General features: G+C 37.4%; 1 protein-coding gene across 7 annotated transcripts in view; it reads left to right on the forward strand.

Moving 5' to 3' along the window:
- The window catches only part of SLC9B2 (solute carrier family 9 member B2), a 60,821-nt gene that overhangs the window by 15,555 nt on the left and 28,722 nt on the right, over positions 1-16,544 (forward strand). For all 7 annotated transcript variants that reach the window (XM_032175963.2, XM_032176161.2, XM_058432543.1 and 4 more), the window contains exons 2-5: positions 341-472; positions 1,429-1,609; positions 9,906-10,076; positions 15,387-15,529. In XM_032175963.2, the coding sequence (XP_032031854.1) occupies positions 383-472; positions 1,429-1,609; positions 9,906-10,076; positions 15,387-15,529 (585 nt within the window). In that variant the 5' untranslated portion in view covers positions 341-382. The remainder of the gene's footprint in view (positions 1-340; positions 473-1,428; positions 1,610-9,905; positions 10,077-15,386; positions 15,530-16,544) is intronic.

A 16,544-nucleotide genomic window follows, 5' to 3' on the forward strand; every position in this document is an offset into this window, starting at 1 on the left:
TTCGTCCAGTTGGCCCATGAGAGAGGACAGTTTAACACTGATATTGCTTGGATTGTTTTTAAGTTTAACTCAAAAAATAGTGTGGGAAAGAAATCATAAAAATGGGATGGGTCAACAAAGGCTTTTTCAAGAAAAATAAAAAGGTAGATAAGAATGATGATAATATACTAGAATCAAGCAAAAAAAAAAAAAAAAAACCAGCCATTGAAAATTAAGAATAGTCTAATTTCAAATAGTTTAGCCATTCGGAATTCTTAGGGAAAAAATAAGTACAATCCAAAGTCCTTGAAATCAAAAGACTTTCAAATTACTGCTCTATATCTATACTCTTTCAAAACAGATCTCGTTCCTCTTCCCTGTGTCATCTTCTTAATTATAAATAATGGGGGATGAAGATAAAAGAATTACATATGAAGATTCAGAACCATCCACAGGAATGAATCACATGCCCTCCATGCATCAAGAAACCCAGGTAAATCTAAGCTGTGATAGAATTGTGTTTTCTTCATATTCTACCACTCATTTACCAATTCTCCTATCCCCAAACTCACACAATCCAAGGCAGGTGTGACTACCAGTTTTCCCAGCTAACGTCATTGCCAGCTGACCCTATCTGTGGCTAGAAAAATGGAGAGCCTATGAAACGCTTTGTGTCTCTGACCTCATCTCTAGAATGGTTTTGATTTCTTCCTTTCTTTTTATTGTTTAAATTCAAGTAGATTAATGAATGTGAAGTGGTTTTCATTACAGATAGTTATCTTTTTCTAAACCACTTTGGTATATGTGCCAATTATTGCCCTGAATTTTATCTTAAATATACTTATTTTAAAACCCAGTATTACAAAATATAATAAAATGTTATGTGACCCAAGCATTTATAATACAGGTTGAATATCCCTTATATGAAATGCTTGGGACCATAAGTGTCTTGGATTTTTTATTTTTTTTAACATTTGCATGCACCTAATGAGGTATCTTGCAGATGGAACCCAAGTCTAAACAGGAAATTTATTTATGTTTCATATTTATACAGGTAATCCGAAGGTAATTTTATACAATATTTTAAATAATTTGTACATGAAACAAAGTTGCATTTGACTATTATCTGTCATGTGACTTTAGGTGTGGAATTTTTCACTTGTGTGTCATGTCAGTGCTCAAAAAGTTTCAGATTTTGAAGCATTTCAGATTTTAGACTTCCAGATTAGTGATACTCAACCTGTACTAAAAATAGTGACTGTGCTAAATACTCCTAGCATAATTCTTGTTTCAAGCTGATTAGCTAGTAATAAAGCTGTGTGTTTTTCCTACAAAGTGTTATCCTTGATTCTAGTCATAGAAATTTGATTTGTAAGGTGATGATGCAGTACCTATAAAAATGTGTAAAATATATACAGTTTTAAGGATTTTTAATTACTTTAAATACAGGAGGAGACAGTTATGAAGCTCAAAGGTATAGATGCAAATGAACCAACAGAAGGAAGTATTCTTTTGAAAAGCAGTGAAAAAAAGCTACAAGAAACACCAACTGAAGCAAATCACGTACAAAGGCTGAGACAAATGTTGGCTTGCCCTCCACATGGTTTACTGGACAGGGTCATAACAAATGGTAAGGATGAATTCAGAAAGAGACGGCAAAAGATGAAGTTGTTACAATGACAGATTACTAAATAATATGGTTGAAAGGACAAAAAGAAGTTCACTTCTTCCACACATAAAAACTAGTTGGTGAACAATTCACACACATGGGCGGCTCTGCTCCACACATTCAAGGGAAGGACCTGGACTAACAGGGCTCCACTGTCTTCACCTTGGCTTTCAGGATCACTGTGGTCTGAGTAATTTCACAGGATTACTTTAGGACTATCTAAAACACTACATAAATGTTTGTTGTTATTACTGTTATGTAATGCAAGTAATATTTTAGCAAACACAGCCCCATTTATACTTCCAGATGAATCCTATTACTTTATAAGTAAGAATATTGGTTTGCAATTCAGCTTATTTTAGTAGAGTTGCTGTTACATAAGACATTTGGGGGATTTTTCTTTGGGAGTTTATCTCAGCACTATTGTGAAAATTTTTAGGCTTGTAATATATTTGTCTTTCAGGAATGGATTTGGTCTTTGGAGGAAGCCAAAGGTTATTCTGCTATCAATTTGATAAATATATGGAAGTTCAGATTCATTTATGCCCTATTTTTCTTCAGAAATGAATTGTGTGCATATTTGTGTCTGTGCTGTGTATGCTGGGGGGATATGTGATAAAGTAGAAAAAAGAAGAGATTTGAAAATTATCTATAAAGGCAAATTAGGCTTTTTTAAGAAGACAATATTCTTTTATTGAGAGTTAAAATTGATTTTATTTTTTACATTGATAGATAAAATTGTATGTATTTACTATGTGCAACATGATGTTTTGAAGTATGTATACATACTGGAATGACTAATTTTAGCTAATTAACATATGTATTACCTCACATAGCTATCATTTTTTGTGGTGAGAACACAATACATTCACTCTTAGCATTTTTCAAGAATACAATATATTTATTAACTATAGTCTTCATGTTGTACAATGGACCTCTTAAACTTATTCCTCCTGTCTAACTGAAATTTTGTATCCTGTGACCAACAACCCAATATATATCACCCAATATACTTGAGTTATATATGTGTGTGTGTGTGTGTGTGTGTGTGTGTGTGTGTGTGTGTGTACATTTTTTTTTTCATGGATCTTCAGATTTAAAGTCTAGAGAAAATTACATGTCAAGGCATTGGTCATGGTCTTCCTGCCACTTTCACCTCCCCTACCCAACTTTTTTTTCCTGGAGACAGGATCTTGTTATGTTGCCCAGCCTGGTCTTGAACTCCTGGGCTCAAGGGATCCTCCCACCTCAGCTTCCCAAGTAGCTTGTTACAGATATATACCACTGCACCTGGCAAAACTAGTTTTAACCGGCCAACTTTTAAATGCCTGGAATCTGTCCAGAATTTTCACTTTTATAAATCATATTTTCAAAAGATAAAGATAATTTTAACATCAAAATATAAAAAGAACTGTTCAAAAACATAAACGTCCATTCATCAGCATTATTTATTTATTTTTATTTTTGACACATATTTGTACATATTTGTGGGGTACAATATGATGTTTCAATACATGTATATATTGTATAATGATCAAATCTAGCTAATTAGCATATCTAACACCTGAAGCATTTATCGTTTCTTCGTGGTGAGAACATAGAAAATCTTCTGTTTTGAAGTATGCAATGCCTTATTCCTGACTATAGTCACGTTGCTGTGGTACAGAACGAACTACTCTTCCTATCTAACTATCACTTTTTACCTGTTGACCACTCTCTCCCCATAACCCCAAGCTCCTCCCCTCCCCAGTCCCTGGTAATCACTGTTCTATTTACTACTTCCATATGAACAACTTTTTTAGATTCTACATATGAGGGAGAACATGCAGTATTTGTCTTTCTGTGCCTGGCTTATTTCTCTTAGCATAATGTCCTCCAGGTTCATCCATGTTGTTGCAAATGACAGGATTTCATTCTTTTTTATGGCTGAAAAGCATATCATTGTGTATATACACCATATTTTCTTAATCCAGTCATTCATTGTTGGACACTTAGGTTGATTCCATATCTTGGCTGTTGTGAATACTACTGCAATAAACATGGGAGTGCAGAAATCTCTTCAACATACTGATTTCATTTCCTTTGGATACATACCCAGTCATGGGATTGCCGGATCATATGGTAGTACTATTTTTACTTTTTTGAGGACTCTCCATACCATTTTGCATAATAGTGGTATTAATTTACATTCCCACCCATAGTGCACAGAGTTGCCTTTTCTCTACATCCTTGCCAACCCCTTGTTATCTTTTGTCTTTTTGATAAGAGCCATCCTGACAGGCATGAGGTGAAATGTTGAACATTTTTTCCTATACCTGTTGGCCATTTATATGTCTTCTTTTGAAAAATTCAGGTCCTTTGCCCATTTTAAATTGGATTATTTGTTTCCCTGCTATTGAGTTTTTTGAGTTCCTTTTATATTCTGGACATTAACTCCTTGCCAGGTACGTAGTTTGCAACTGCTCTCTCCCATTCTGTAGGTTGTCTCTTCACTCCGTGGATTGTTTACTGTGCAAAAGCTTTTTAGTTTGGTATAATCTGGTTTGTCTGTTTTTGCTGTTGTTGCCTATATTTTTGCAGTCATATCCAAAAAGTTATTGCTCAGACCAGTGTCATGGAGCTTTTTTCTTATGTTTTTTTTCTAACAGTTTTCATAGTTTTATGTCTTACTAAATTTGCCTTTTAAGGAAAATTTAAAGACAATTTCAAAAATTGTGTTGAGGAATAATAGCATCATTGAAGTAAATATATGGATGCCTACATATGTTTACTGAAAAATGAGAATCAATTCCATAGTTATACTTTGTGGGCTCTGAAAGACGTCTTTACCATTATCATCTGGGACAATGAAAACCAAGCATAATATATTATACTTTAGGCTCTAGATGTGTTTTTAATGAAACCAAGTCAGGTTACTTAACTAAGCATGGAAGAAAATCTCAAACTTAGAACATGTACAGAAAACCAGAATCCAAAAATATACACTAGCTGATAAGATCACAGATAATTGAATACCCTTTCTGTTCTTTTTATTATTTTTTTAAACTTTTATTATTCAAAATGTGGCCTACTTATAGTTAAGACGTTTACAATGAAACAGATATGGACTGACATAAGGAAAGAGTAAAAATGAATAATGTAATTTTGGGACACTTTTTAAAAAATGTATAATCGTTCATAAAGCAGCCTGAAAAATGAGGTTCATGGTAGATAAACATCTCATCGCTTATTTTTCTGTTCTTCTGTTCCAGAGGTTTACAAGACGACTTTTGTCCTATATTTTTTCCTGTGCCTATGCAGTATATATCAGTATTCTTCTTAAAAAGTAGGCTGGGTGCAGTGGTTCATGCCTGTAATCCCAGCACTTTGGGAGGCCAAGGCAGGTGGATCACGAGGTCAGGAGTTCAAGACCAGCCTGGCCAACATAGTGAAACCTCATCTCCACTAAAAATGCAAAAAATTTGCCATGCATGGTGGCTGGTGCCTGTAATTGCAGCTACTTAGGAGGCTGAGACAGGAGAATCACTTGAACCCAGGAGGCAGAGGTTGCAGTGAGCTGAGATTGTGCCATTGCACTGCAGCCTGGGTGACAAGAGTGAAACTGTCTCAAAAAATAAAAATAAAAAAAGGAAATCTTACATGTGAAAATTTGTGGTTTTCCATAATCGTAAATGAGAAGTAAATTGTTAACTGATTTAAACATGATTTAGAGAAACCTTATAGACATACCATTTGCTATGTATTTACAACCGTATTTCAAGTAAAGCACAGGGAAAGAGAGTTAGAGATTTTTTTAATAGTCTTGAAGTAGAAAAATCTCTTTTTTTTTTTTTTGAGATGGAGTCTCGCTCTGTTGCCCAGGCTGGAGTGCAATGGCTCAATCTCGGCTCACTGCAAGCTCCACCTCCTGGGTTCAAGTGATTCTCCTTCTTCAGCCTCCTGAATAGCTGGGATTACAGGCACGTGCCACCATGCCCGGCTAATTTTTGTATTTACTAGAGACGGGGTTTCACCATGTTGGTCAGGCTGGTCTCGAACTCCTGACCTCGTGATCCGCCTGCCTCGGCCTCCCAAAGTGCTGGGATTACAGGCGTGAGCCACTGTGCCCAGCCGAAAAGAGAAAACACTTAATTCTACCTTGCTGAATTTAATATTAGCTTGGGTTTATGCTATGATAAAGTATAATTTAGTATAATAGCTGGCAAATCCTGCTTTCCCATTCTACCTCTGATATCGCATAGAAATTTCAACCCTTGTAGCTAATTGGAAAATACTGAAAGTCCCTTAGGTATTCCACTGCAGTAGTGTCATAAGCCTAGAAAATCTGGAACAATTCTGTGAGGGTTTAGAAAAAGGGACATTGAATTCAGTCTCTGGCAGTATGGTAGACAAGACTCAATGAACAATCTTGTCACAAACCAAGGACATCATCTGAAAAAATATTTTAAGTCTTTTGAAATGATCTGGCAGAAAACAAGGAATCATCAGACACCAAAACCAAAGTGTAAGTAGCAGAGGTCAGTAAGCATTCAAGGTGGCCCCACCCTGGAGGTTTCTACCAAACCTCAGGGAACTTTTTTTTTATTATTATTATTATACTTTAAGTTTTAGGGTATGTGTGCACAATGTCCAGGTTTGTTACATATGTATACATGTGCCATGTTGGTGTGCTGCACCCATTAACTCGTCATTTAACATCAGGTATATCTCCTAATGCTGTCCCTCCCTCCTCCCGCCACCCCACAACAGGCCCCGGTGTGTGATGGTCCCCTTCCTGTGTCCATGTGTTCTCATCGTTCAATTCCCACCTGTGAGTGAGAATATGCAGTGTTTGGTTTTTTGTCCTTGCGATAGTTTGCTGAGAATGATGGTTTCCAGCTTCATCCATGTCCCTACAAAGGACATGAACTCATCATTTTTTATGGCTGCATAGTATTCCATGGTGTTTATGTGCCACATTTTCTTAACCCAGTCTATCATTGTTGGACATTTGGGTTGGTTCCAAGTCTTTGCTATTGTGAATAGTGCCGCAATAAACGTACGTGTGCATGTGTCTTTATAGCAGCATGTTTTATAATCCTTTGGGTATATACCCAGTAATGGGATGGCTGGGTCAAATGGTATTTCTAGTTCTAGATCCACCTCAGGAAACTTGAGATTGATTTTGAGAGTGCTGCGAGCACAGAAGGCTAAGCTAGAGCCTGCCCAGGTTGGGAGAAGTCTAACAGGAAAAAGCATTCTCCTTCACCCACATAAAGTTGAAACCCAGTGTGATGCCAAATTTGACGTAAACCTGTTCTGCAGATGGGGCCTGTGACTAAACCTGTCTAAACTGTAGTTGCTGGCTGGGGCAGGTATGGGGTCTCCAATAAAAATGGTTAACTTCATCCTGATTTGTCTCCAATTGCACAGAAAAAATTCAATTTGAAAATATATCTATTTTCAAAAAACATTTTCAGGTGGTCTCGGATGGGAAGCTTTTAAGTACATGGTAGAAGTAAATTCATTTCCCATCTGGGAAAACTCATTCAACGTAAGGCTTCAACAAAGTTGGACAAAGTTCCAAGGGAGAGCTCACTGTTGGAAAAGACAAACTAAAAAGTTTAGTTTTAGACAAAGTTCCAAGGGAGAGCTCACTATTGCAAAAAAACTAAAAAAAAAAAAAAAAAAAAAAAAAAAGAAACACAACATGCAGCAGGAAACAAAAAAAACAGATTTCAAAAATGTACATTATCAGAAAACAGAATATAAGACATTTATATATATAAAGAAGTTAAGAATTAGAAAACATGAGTACCAAACAAGTAACTTTTAAAAATGAATAGATTTGAAGAAGAACCAATAGATTGGAACTTGAACTTCTAGAAATGAAAGATATAGGATAGTAATTGAAATTAAAAACTCAATGGACAAATTAGGCAACAGATTAAGTGAAAAAAATGGTGAACTGGCAAATAAATGTGAAGAGATTATCTAGAATGCAGTACACACAAAGATGAAAGATACGAAAACTAGGGTTAGCAACATGGTAAAAGAGAATGGGGAAGAGGAAATCTTTGAAGAAATAAAGGCTAAGAATTTTCTGGAACTGATTTTTTTTAAAAAAAACATAAATCTTAAGCAAAACAAAAGGAAGTCACACCTAAACACATCATACTGAAAGGAAAACCAAAGAAAAAGAGAAGATGTTGAAAACAAGGAAAAAGAATTCCTTCAAAAAGCTGAAATCAGGCTCTTCAAAACCAGAAAACCAAGGAATAGTATTTTCAAGGAATGGAGAGACAATAACACTCAACCTAGAATTTAACATAAAACTGAGGTATACCTAGAAAAACCATCTTTTAAGAATGAGAATAAAGATAATTCCAGACGATAAAACTAAGAATTTACTACAACAGATCCTCCTGAGAAATACAGCACGCTGTGATACAGAGTGTTTCTGTATCATGAATTAGCTCATATGCAATGGTAAATAGAATTTTGTTAGAGTGTATGGAATTTGCAGTTTTGTGTATAATTTTTCCTGGCCCATAATATTTTGTGTCGTCAAGCAATAGCAAGAGAAGGCAAAGTGAACTGGAGAAGAAAAGACCAAATATATGCTTTCTTACAATTAAAGCCTTCCCTGCATGAGGACCTTTTAAAGGATGAAACCCCTGTGGAAGTGCTGACTTTTCATACAATTAGTAGCTGGTTTAGGGGCTTCAAGGACTCAAACATTCCACAACATTAAGCTATCTAATAAAACACATGTGGATGAAGCGGCTGAGAGTATAAGCTGAGATAAAGAAGCTGCCAACGCTTTTCCTTTTGTTGAAATTTATTGTATTGAGGCAGAGGGCTAAAATATGGATCAGATTTTGATGGAACTGCTCTCTGTTTAAAGAAAATACTCTCAAGAATTTCCATCTTGAAGTAGGAAATGTGAGGCCAGGTTTAAGTCTGTAAAGAACAGACTGCCTGTGTGGGACACAAATGTCAGTGTGTAGATTCATCTGTGCTAAGACTCTTATTAGGATTGTTTTGGTTTTTCTTAGTGCTTTGGTCACCAGTTTTGAGTATTCTGCCCCAACTCTCTTTTTCCCATAAACTTTTCAATTTTTAGTGCACAGTTTTGTAAAACACAAGTTTTCAAACGGAAACATTTCACATTTTTTTTTTTTTGGCAGGGTATCGCTGTGTAACGCAGGCTGGAGTGCAGTGGTGCAGTCGTAGCTCACTGCATCCTCAAACTTCTGGGCTCAAGGGATCCTCCTGCCTCAGCTTCCCGAGTAGCTGGGATTACAGATGCCCACCACCATACCCAGCTAATTTTTATATTTTATATTTAGTAGAGACAAGGTCTCACTATGTTGCTCAGGCTGGTTTCGAACTCCTGAGCTCAAGCAATCCTCCTGCCTTGACTTCCTAAAGTGATGGGACAGGCATAAACCACCATGCCTGGCCTATTTCACATTCGTATAGAAATGCTTTTCCTAAAGGAAATGCTTTAGGCAGCAGGATAATTGTCCCGATGAAAAATTTGAGGCTGGATGTTCACACCAGTAATCTCAGCACTTTGGAAGGCTGAGACAGGAGGATCACTTGAGCTCAAGACTTTGAGACCAGCCTTGGTAACATGATGAAACCCTGTCTCCACTAAAAACTTTTTAAGAAATTAACCAGGCATGGTGGTACACACCTGTAGTCCCAGCTACGTGAGAGGCTGAGGCAGAAGGATCACTTGAGCCTGGGAGGTTGAGGCTGTAGTGAGCCATGATTGTGCTACTGCACTCCAGCCTGGGCTACAGAGGGAGACCCTGTTTCAAAACAAAAAAAAAAAAGAAAAGTTTGAGATGCCATAATGAATGATGATTTCAAAAAAGGTAACTTAGTAGGTAATTCTAAACAAATACTGACTATAAAAAAAGAAACAATAATGTCTAATTCAAGACAGAACTAAATAATATATTTGTGTTAAAATTATAAAGAAAAAAGTGAATGGTGAAAAAAGTCAAAATAATGGTTCCTTCTGACAGTATAAAGGGAGATGGATGGGGAGGGGCACATAGGCAGATTCAAAAGTACTGGTAATATCTGATTTCTTAAGATGTTGGCAGTTACCCAGTTGTTCATCTTACTGATACTCTTTACAGAAACATGATTATAAATATTTGCATTTTCATTCAGTATTTATTTTTACAAATTATTTTAGATTTTGTCAAAACCTCCATGTGACCACTTATTGATAGTAACTAGTATTCCTGGTTTATTTCAGTTACCGTCATTGTTCTTCTGTGGGCTGTAGTTTGGTCAATTACTGGCAGTGAATGTCTTCCTGGAGGAAACCTATTTGGAATTATAATCCTATTCTATTGTGCCATCATTGGAGGTAAACTTTTGGGGCTTATTAAGTTACCTACATTGCCTCCACTGCCTTCTCTTCTTGGTAAGTGCTAAATGTTTCCTGTTTTATCATGAGTAAACCGTATTTTTAAGATAGTAGTTTGGAAAGCTTTGGGAAATAAAGTAATAAAATATTTCTGTATTTGCCATGCTGGAGCCAAAAGCCAGTTGTTAAATTTTGAGGAGTCCTGTGATCCAGTTGTTAAACATGGCAACTTAAAAAATTAAATTATCCTGGCCCGGGTGCTGTGGCTCACACCTGTAATCCCAGCACTTTGGGAGGCCAAGGTAGGCAGATTGCTTGAGCTCTGGAGTTCGAGACCAGCCAGGGCAAACATGGTGAAACCCTGTCTCTACAAAAAAATACAAAAATTAGCCGGGCATGGTGACGTGCACCTGTAGTCCTAGCTAATCAGGAGGCTGAGGTGGGAGGATTGATTGAACCCGGGAGGTCGAGGCTGCCATGATTGCACCATTACACTCCAATCTGGGCAACAGAACGAGACTTTGTCTCAAAATATGTGTGTGTGTATATATATATATATACTTAAAATTAAATAACTGACATTAAAAACAAGCATTCAGTGCTCAACACTGAAGACTTCCTAATGTTTTACTCTGTTTCCCCTCACCTATGCTCTTGAGATTATGGAAATACTACATAATGGTGTGCCACTGCCACCTCTTCCCAACTCCACTTTCAGTGACATCATGTTGTAGCTTAAAATCAGCCATGGTAGAAGTAACTGTAACAAAAAAAAAAAAATCAGCAAATGCTACAAATCAAAGTTTGTCATAGTATAAGTCACTTATGTCATTGACAGAGTGAAGTTCTGACATTTTTTTTATTGTTTCATTTTCATCTTATTAATATAAGCGAAAATATCAGCCAACATTCATGGTGACACTGCACTTGCTCATTCATGATATGTGACTTCTCTGCTGAATCAGATAGTATGCAACCATTTATTTGTAGTCTGATTCTGTCAAATCTTGGTAGAACTGCAACCACAGTTGGTTATGGACACAGAAGTTTGACAAACAGCAGTGAAAACATTCTGTGAGAATAAATTGGCTATATAGAATTTACAGTGAAGATGGTTGTATATTTGTAAACTGTGTGCTGCACATCCTTTATATCAGTAAAATTTAATAATGTATGTGCCTATATAAAATGCATACTTTTTTGGCAAGCCATTTGTTAAGCATTTACCAGCACACCATTGGATATATTTAAAATCTAATATTGGCCGAGCATGGTGGCTCACACCTATAATCCCAGCACTTTGGGAGGCCAAGGCAGGCGGATCACCTGAGGTCAGGAGTTCAAGACCAGCCTGGCCAACATGGTGAAACTCCATCTCTACTAAAAATAAAAAATTAGCTGGGCATGGTGGCAGGTGCCTGTAATCCCAGCTACTTGGGAGGCTGAGGCAGGAGAATCACTTAAACCTGGGAGGTGGAGGTTGCAGTGAGCCAGGATTGCACTGCTGCACTCTAGCCTGGGTGACAAGTGAGACTCCATCTCAAAAAAGATAAAAATGAAATAAAATACCATGATTCTTAAAGACATAGCTGAAAATACTCTTCCAGAGGCAATGAGAACTGCCCAGACAAGACACATACACAAATTAGTCTTAAAACTAGGTGTGATACCTTTAAGGTTTCTTCAAAGAATTCTGCATTATAGGCCAGGTGCGGTGGCTCACGCCTGTAATCCCAGCACTTTAGGAGGCTGAGGCGGGCGGATCACGAGGTCAGGAGATCAAGATTATCCTGCCAACATGGTGAAACCCCGTCTCTACTAAAAATACAAAAAATTAGCCAGGCATGGTTGGCACGCACCTGTAGCCCCAGCTACTCAAGAGGCTGAGGCAGGAGAATTGCTGAACCCAGGAGGCAGAGGTTGCAGTGAGCCGAAATCGCCCCACTGCACTCCAGCCTGGCGACAGAGCGAGACTCCGTCTCAGAAAAAAAAAAAAAAAAAAAAAAGCTGATGCCTAGGTCTTACCCCAGAGATTCTGAATTAATTGAAATGGAATATGGCCTGGACATCAGAAGTTTTAAAAAGCTCTCTAGATGATTCTAATATGCAACCTATGTTGAAGACTGTTGTTCTAGACACATGAAAATGCCCATTACACCCCATTTGTCTTTTTTTCACTCCATGCCTATTGCAAAAACAAAATATACCATGTTCCAAAAAAATGTAAAGTCTTGGGATTTGTGATAAAATGAGATCTCCTAAGGTAACTGAAATCATTCTCAAAAATTACATACATATTTCACCATTCTTTTTTATAGTTGTATACTTGCATAGAGGAAGAAAGTTTACTGGTTTTTATTATATTAAGGCCAGTATCCAAAACTGAAGCATTATCTGAATCCATAAAGGAAACTTATTAAGACAAAATATATGTGATGGTTTCCTGTTCTATATTTTTAAGAGTTTAATTGAAGTGATTGCCAGGGACAGCGTATGAGTGAGCATTTTTGATTCCTGAAATGAATTTGAAAACGGCTTCCCTTTGGAAGAGAAGAAAAATCATTATTGAAAAAATTTCCGTAACACAAATTATAAAAAAAAAAACAAACTTGGGAGTAGATGAAATGAGATTAGCCATGTGTTGATAATTTTCATAATACAAAATTTTAAGAGAACAACACTTCTCTATCCAGGAAAATGTTCTTTCCTCCATGACCAGGGGAGGCCCTAGAGGCAAGAGTGGGGACACGTGCCAAATCAAAATCAGGTGGTCATATTACATCAACCAGACCACTAGCAAAGGAAACAGTGTCCCAGGGAAGCTGCTATCACGTTCATTTCAGGAATGAAAAATGCCCTCTCAGGCCAAGAGAGAGCACTGGCTCATGCCTGTAATCCCAGCAACTTGGGAGTCTAAGGTGGGTGAATCGCTTGAGCCCAGGAGTTTAAGACCAACCTGGGCAACATATCAAGACCCTGTCTCAAAAAAAAAAAAAAAAATGCCCCTTCATATCCCCCAAAACAAAAAAAAACTCTTAACATAGTTTTGAGTTCTTCTTAGGATATTCCATTTGATTTCAGGTCATTGAATGCCGTAATTAATTTAGGAATGGCTTAGACACACATTTTAAATTTCATTAAAGAGCTATTGTCATGATAATGGAATGTAAGCATTAGTGCAGTATTTTTGGCTGGTAAGCCATCAATATATATAAAAATGATATATACCTATACCATAGGGCCTAACATTTCCACTGCTAGAAATTATAATATGAATGTAGTTAATGTAACCCTACAAATATATAAGCTCCATATGGACAAGGACCACATTAGTCTAGCTCAGGGGTGCCCAAGCCCTGGGCCATGGCAGGAGGTGAGTGAGCATTACTGCCTGAGCTCTCCTCTTGTCAGATCAGCAGCGACATTAGATTCTCATAGGAGCATGAGCTCTGTTGTGAACTGCACATGCAAGGAATCTAGGTTGTGTGCTCCTTATGAGAATCTAATTAATGCCTGATGATCTGAGGTGGAAAGCTTCATCCTGAAACCATTCCCCCTGCCATCCGTGGAAAAATCGTCTTCCACTACACCGGTCCCTGGTGCCAAAAGGGCTGGGGACTGCTGGTCTAGCTCACCTCTTTGTTACTAGGATCTCATACAGGGCTAGCATGTAGCAGGCAATTAAATACTTGATGTATGAATTGTGCTCATTTCAGCACGTTTATAATGAAAAACCTGAAAAGTTTCTTAAAATCTAGTATTAGTAGTCCAAAAATTATGGAACTTCCAAACAGTGAGATACTATTCCAGCTATTAAAAGAGAATAAAGCAAATATATATGTGCTTCAGTGGGAAAATGTCCAGGATATATTATTAAATGGGAAAAAACCCAAGCCGTACAGCAGTGTATAAGTGTCCTATTTGTGTTGAGCACAAAAGAGCTTATACACACAGAAATATACTTGAATAGGTACAGAAACTTTCTGGAAGGGCACAGAAGACCCTTAATGAAAAACATTCAGGAATGAAGATGGAAGGTTGCAGTTGGGGTACAGTATGCACTTGTCACTTTACATTTTGTCAGCAATGTCTTAATTTTACCAAGTGCATCTATAACTCATCATTCTTTCTTCCAAAAACCAAGCCTGTTCATATTGTTGCCCAATAAACATTCCAGAAAGACCATCGCCACAGCATTCAGAACTTAAGAGTCTTTCCCGAAGATAAATGGCAGTGATGAGAGACACCTGGCGTGATGCTTTCATGTGCAGCAGGTTGTCTCTCTTCTCCCATCTTGCATCACAAAATAACCTAACTTCAGTAAATTTATTTAGTTGTTTGAAGTGTGGTGCTTATAGAGACAAGGTGAGAAGAGGGCACTGCTGGAGAAGCATGGAGGGAAGAGGCTCACAGTCTCTCACAGAAACCTTTCCCTTTGTGTGGGCATGTGGTATCAGTGAAGGCAGAATTCCCTCACTAACTACTCAGCTTCCTCAGTTACACTCAACTACTTGCAGTTTCCAGAATGAGTCACTTTTTCTTTTACCTTTGAATAAACTACTGTCTTTTCCAGAAACTTCTCAACTCCCGCAGCCATTTCTTCATCCTCTTCCCCCTTCTCTAAATCCCCCTTCCTGCCTCAGCTCATGTAATATCTCCCTCATACTTTCATAAAATTGGTATTGTCCGTTTGTCTTGTTCCCTAGAGGCTGAAAGCTTGTTGAAATGTAGTCCATTATTATATGCGTGATGCATACTCTAGTATCTAAACTACTGAAGGCATTCAGTACAGTTGAATGACCGAGTGAAAGAAGAATTACCAACTGACATGACAGGGCAATGTCCATTTCATCATAATTGACATCTAAAACCTTTGCAAAGTAGATTATGTGTCTCTTGTGAAATTATCTAATCTGAAGGTAAAACAGAATCCATATAAGTATTTATTGATATTTCAAGTAATCTGACATAGCAAATAATTTCAGGGGCTGTTTGCTGTTTGCACGCAAAGGGCTGACTGAGCTGGCATTGTATTAAAACATTTTATATTTAGAATTTGATCATACTCTCTATCCAAATGCTGCATCTTGTCTCCCTTTTAAGTTCAGTTATTTTGGGAATATTAATTATTATAATCTATCTTTTTATCTGTACATTAAGGTATTTTCTTAGCTGATTTATTATACTAATTTTTAATTAAAAGTTTAACTTAATTTCTTCCAAGTTAAACTAAAAGTTTAACTTAATTTCTTCTAAGCATAATGAAGTGGTTCCTGGGATTATATAGTAGTCTCTATAAAATTAAAGTACTAAAAATATTTTCTGTGTTTGAAAACTAACTAGACATGTTTGATTTCTTCGTTCAAGGCATGCTGCTTGCAGGGTTTCTCATCAGAAATATCCCAGTCATCAACGATAATGTGCAGATCAAGCACAAGTGGTCTTCCTCTTTGAGAAGCATAGCCCTGTCTATCATCCTGGTTCGTGCTGGCCTTGGTCTGGATTCAAAGGTATGATGGGTAAATTTCTCATTATTAAATAGGAATTTTGTTTCTTCAATGCTTCAAGTATCTAATGGAATCACTAAGCATTAGGAAATGGATATGGACACTTTGCATGACATTCTTGAGAATAGAATAGAATTTATTTCATGGCGGATTGTTTTGCAAGTGAGACCTTGTGCTTTGCAATAACTCAAAAGATGGTCTCATTTTCTTCCTTTTTTTTTTTTTTTTTGAGACGGGTCTCGCTCTGTCACCCAGGCTGGAGTACAGTGGCTTGATCTCAGCTCACTGCAACCTCCGTCTCCCAGGTTCAAGTGATTCTCCTGCCTCAGCCTCCCAAGTAGGTGGGATTATAGGCATGCACTACCACACCTGGCTAATTTTTGTATTTTTAGTAGAGACGGGGTTTTGCCATGTTGGCCAGGCTGTTCTCAAACTCCTGATCTCAGGTGATCTGCCTGCTTCCACCTCCCAAAGTGCTGGGATTACAGGCATGAGCCACTGCGCCCAGCCGGTCTCATTCTATTTCTTGGAGAAAGGTAGAGTCTGTCTATGGGGCCAGCACCAAGAATAAAGGCCCCACTTTTCTCTGACATTGATACAGACCATGGTTATAAATAATGCTCACAGGGGAGGAAACAACATATTTTTGGTTTGCAAAGCCCTATACAAGTGTTCAGGGTTAACTATACTAGCTCAGGAAACTGCCTAATATATAAAATGAGGGTCAAATATGCCTTTTTAATGCTTTTCTTTCATGTATGTTTTTGAATACAGGAATGAATTTTCTTGGGGGTTCAGGCTCTTCACTTTAGTCTCATTCTGGGACCACAAATTATAAATAAAACTAATGAGAATGTTAAATTAGCTAGAGATTATGAACACAGATGCTGAAAGCAGCCTGCCTGGGTTCAGACCTGGCCCCATCACTCACCAGTTTCATGATCTTGGGCAAATGACTTTAGCCTCTGCCTTTTCAGATGAGGACATCTAAAAAAATGGGGATAATAATAGTATTACC

Source organism: Hylobates moloch, unplaced genomic scaffold (assembly GCF_009828535.3).
Source record: "Hylobates moloch isolate HMO894 unplaced genomic scaffold, HMol_V3 SCAFFOLD_2, whole genome shotgun sequence".
NCBI classification, from domain to species: domain Eukaryota; kingdom Metazoa; phylum Chordata; class Mammalia; order Primates; family Hylobatidae; genus Hylobates; species Hylobates moloch.